Source organism: Limulus polyphemus, unplaced genomic scaffold (genome assembly GCF_000517525.1).
Source record: "Limulus polyphemus unplaced genomic scaffold, Limulus_polyphemus-2.1.2 Scaffold5420, whole genome shotgun sequence".
Lineage (NCBI taxonomy): Eukaryota > Metazoa > Arthropoda > Merostomata > Xiphosura > Limulidae > Limulus > Limulus polyphemus.
Window position 1 is genome coordinate 14,116 of NW_013671030.1, and position 2,500 is coordinate 16,615.

The 2,500-nt window shown below is 30.7% G+C and overlaps 1 protein-coding gene across 1 annotated transcript in view; it reads right to left on the minus strand.

Moving 5' to 3' along the window:
- Positions 1-2,500, minus strand: part of LOC106472557 (cleavage stimulation factor subunit 3-like) — a 57,164-nt gene that overhangs the window by 12,344 nt on the left and 42,320 nt on the right. Inside the window, exons 10-11 of the mRNA XM_022401115.1 lie at positions 1,408-1,517; positions 947-1,073 (exon numbers count right to left, since the gene is read on the minus strand). Coding sequence (XP_022256823.1) covers positions 947-1,073; positions 1,408-1,517 — 237 coding nt within the window. The remainder of the gene's footprint in view (positions 1-946; positions 1,074-1,407; positions 1,518-2,500) is intronic.

Below are 2,500 nucleotides of genomic sequence, written 5' to 3' on the forward strand. Positions count from 1 at the left end.
TCAGTGTGAATGAAGTAATCATTCTTGTAAAACAGATTCTATAACTTTAAGAAAATATTTGCAAGTAACTGTAACATCTACCTTAAACATCTAAGTTTTATTTAAACAAAATATGCCAATCTGTGCTCTTAGCATGTCATTTAATGGATTTGATAAATTCCAATATAATATTATATGTAGCAGAGTCTTAGCTTATAACAACATTATTATTTGATCTCTATAATCTGTTGACCTTAAGATTATTGTTATATTTTTTGTCTTGTTTATTTTGCGTGCTGTAAACCTACTTTTCTGCAGTTCACATTCTAAGAGTGAATTGTGACAGAAGATACGAGTTAAGGTGTTGGAAGAACATAACAGTTTTTGTAAGTGAATAACAGTCTTCTCCGTTTTGAAACTTTTAGGGAAGAATGAGACACGAGAAGGTTCATCAGATCTACACCAAACTGACAGAAATTACAGACATAGATCCCACTTTGGTAAGCTTTCAAAACGTAAAGTGTTATTATCATCAATAAACTTTTCAAATAAAAACAAAAAATCCAGCTTTTAGGACAGCTAAGAAAATTTTGGATTTTAAAGACAGACAGAAACCCTAATAAAGTTATATTCTAGATGAACTTTATCTTATAATTACTAAAAGGGAAATGCTGTTTTTTATTTACCAGACTTAATAAACAAGTATATTTCTCAAGGTAATTAAACAGAACGCTCTGGTGTTAAAATAAGATATTTTGTGTGTTACAATAAACCTACCATAACGAAACAGAAACGTGATTGTCTGCCATTAGGATGCTTTAAAAACATGTCACTGTTACAGGTGTTTCACAATTTTATGATGACAAACATTATAATGTCAGAGTTCACAGAGCAAACATGATGTTACAGTTATTGAGTGGATGAAAAAAATGTAATCATATATTTTTTTCAAGTATTTAAATTGTGCGTGTTCTCACCTCTTCAAAATCAGCATACGCAAAATACAGCAATTGGTTAGTTTTCAATAAAGTTGTAATTGCTCGTTCATAGATGGCAGCAGCTTCATCACTAAACATCTTACCAGCATTAAGGTCCTGCAGAATATAAATATTTAACTAGTAATGTACAGTTCAAAATAAAAGAGGCATCAAAATATCAGGTTAAGTTTAATCTATGCTGAGGAATGCTTGCATTTTTAAACATAACTGAGTTAACAAAATAATATCGGAAACTCCATATTAGAAAGTTAATAAACGTTTTTACATATTTGCTCTAGAAAAATTCTCAGAAAATAACCTTTACACTCAACTTAATTGTTACACCTAAAATAACTGTTACATCTAAGTTTAAAGTTAATGTACAGAATACAAAGACCACAATTGTGACTCTTTGACCTTAGAAGGATTCTACACAATAGCGAATTCTTACCCCTTTCTCTGTCAAGAGTTTACTAGACTGTTCCAGAAACAGAGCGGACTCATACCACATGTCTGGATGGTGTCCGAGACACAAGAAGCACTGCTCGTAGGCAAACATTACTGCAAAGAAATCAACATATCCTATAAGGAAACATAAATCTCAAAATTACCCTACGTTTTTGACTATTTTAAACACTACGTTTGAGTTCACAATTCCAGAAACTGGAGCCAGCACTGGAGAAGACTTAATAGTCAACAGAGAAAACATTTACTGGAGATTGAGACCTATTTCCAGTCTCTTACTCATTCATGTAAGATTTCTTTTGAGCCACATATTATTTAACTTCGAATAACAACGGCTGCTGATTTTTATATTTTCAGGTGGTAATAGTAATAAGCCCGAACTCAACCCTGAAAATATCTACGTTTGACAGAAATGTGGTGAATAATCTTGAGTCCCGAATCATGAGTCTCAACAATTATATCTATTAATTAAAAGGTTTGTAAAATTCAGAACAGAGGTGGCACTGTCACTCTTGTATCTTTTACGTCAATACTTGGGGTTTCAAATTGTCTTTTATTTAAAAAGAAAATTCCTGTTTACTAAACTAGACATTTTTTAATCACACAATGATGTGTAACATAATTCTTGGATGTTAAGTATTCTGTATCTTACATTAACACACATTAACTACCAGTAAGTATTTTGTATCTTACATTAACACACAGTAACTACCAGTAAGTATTTTGTATCTTACATTAACACACATTAACTACCAGTAAGTATTTTGTATCTTACATTAATGCACATTAACTACCAGTAAGTATTTTGTATCTTACATTAACATGCATTAACTACCAGTAAGTATTTTGTATCTTACATTAATGCACATTAACTACCAGTAAGTATTTTGTATTTTACATTAACACACAGTAACTACCAGTAAGTATTTTGTATCTTACATTAACACACATTAACTACCAGTAAGTATTTTGTATTTACATTAACACACATTAACTACCAGTAAGTATTTTGATATTACATTAACTAACACAGTAACTACCAGTAAGTATTTTGTATCTTACATTAACACACAGTAACT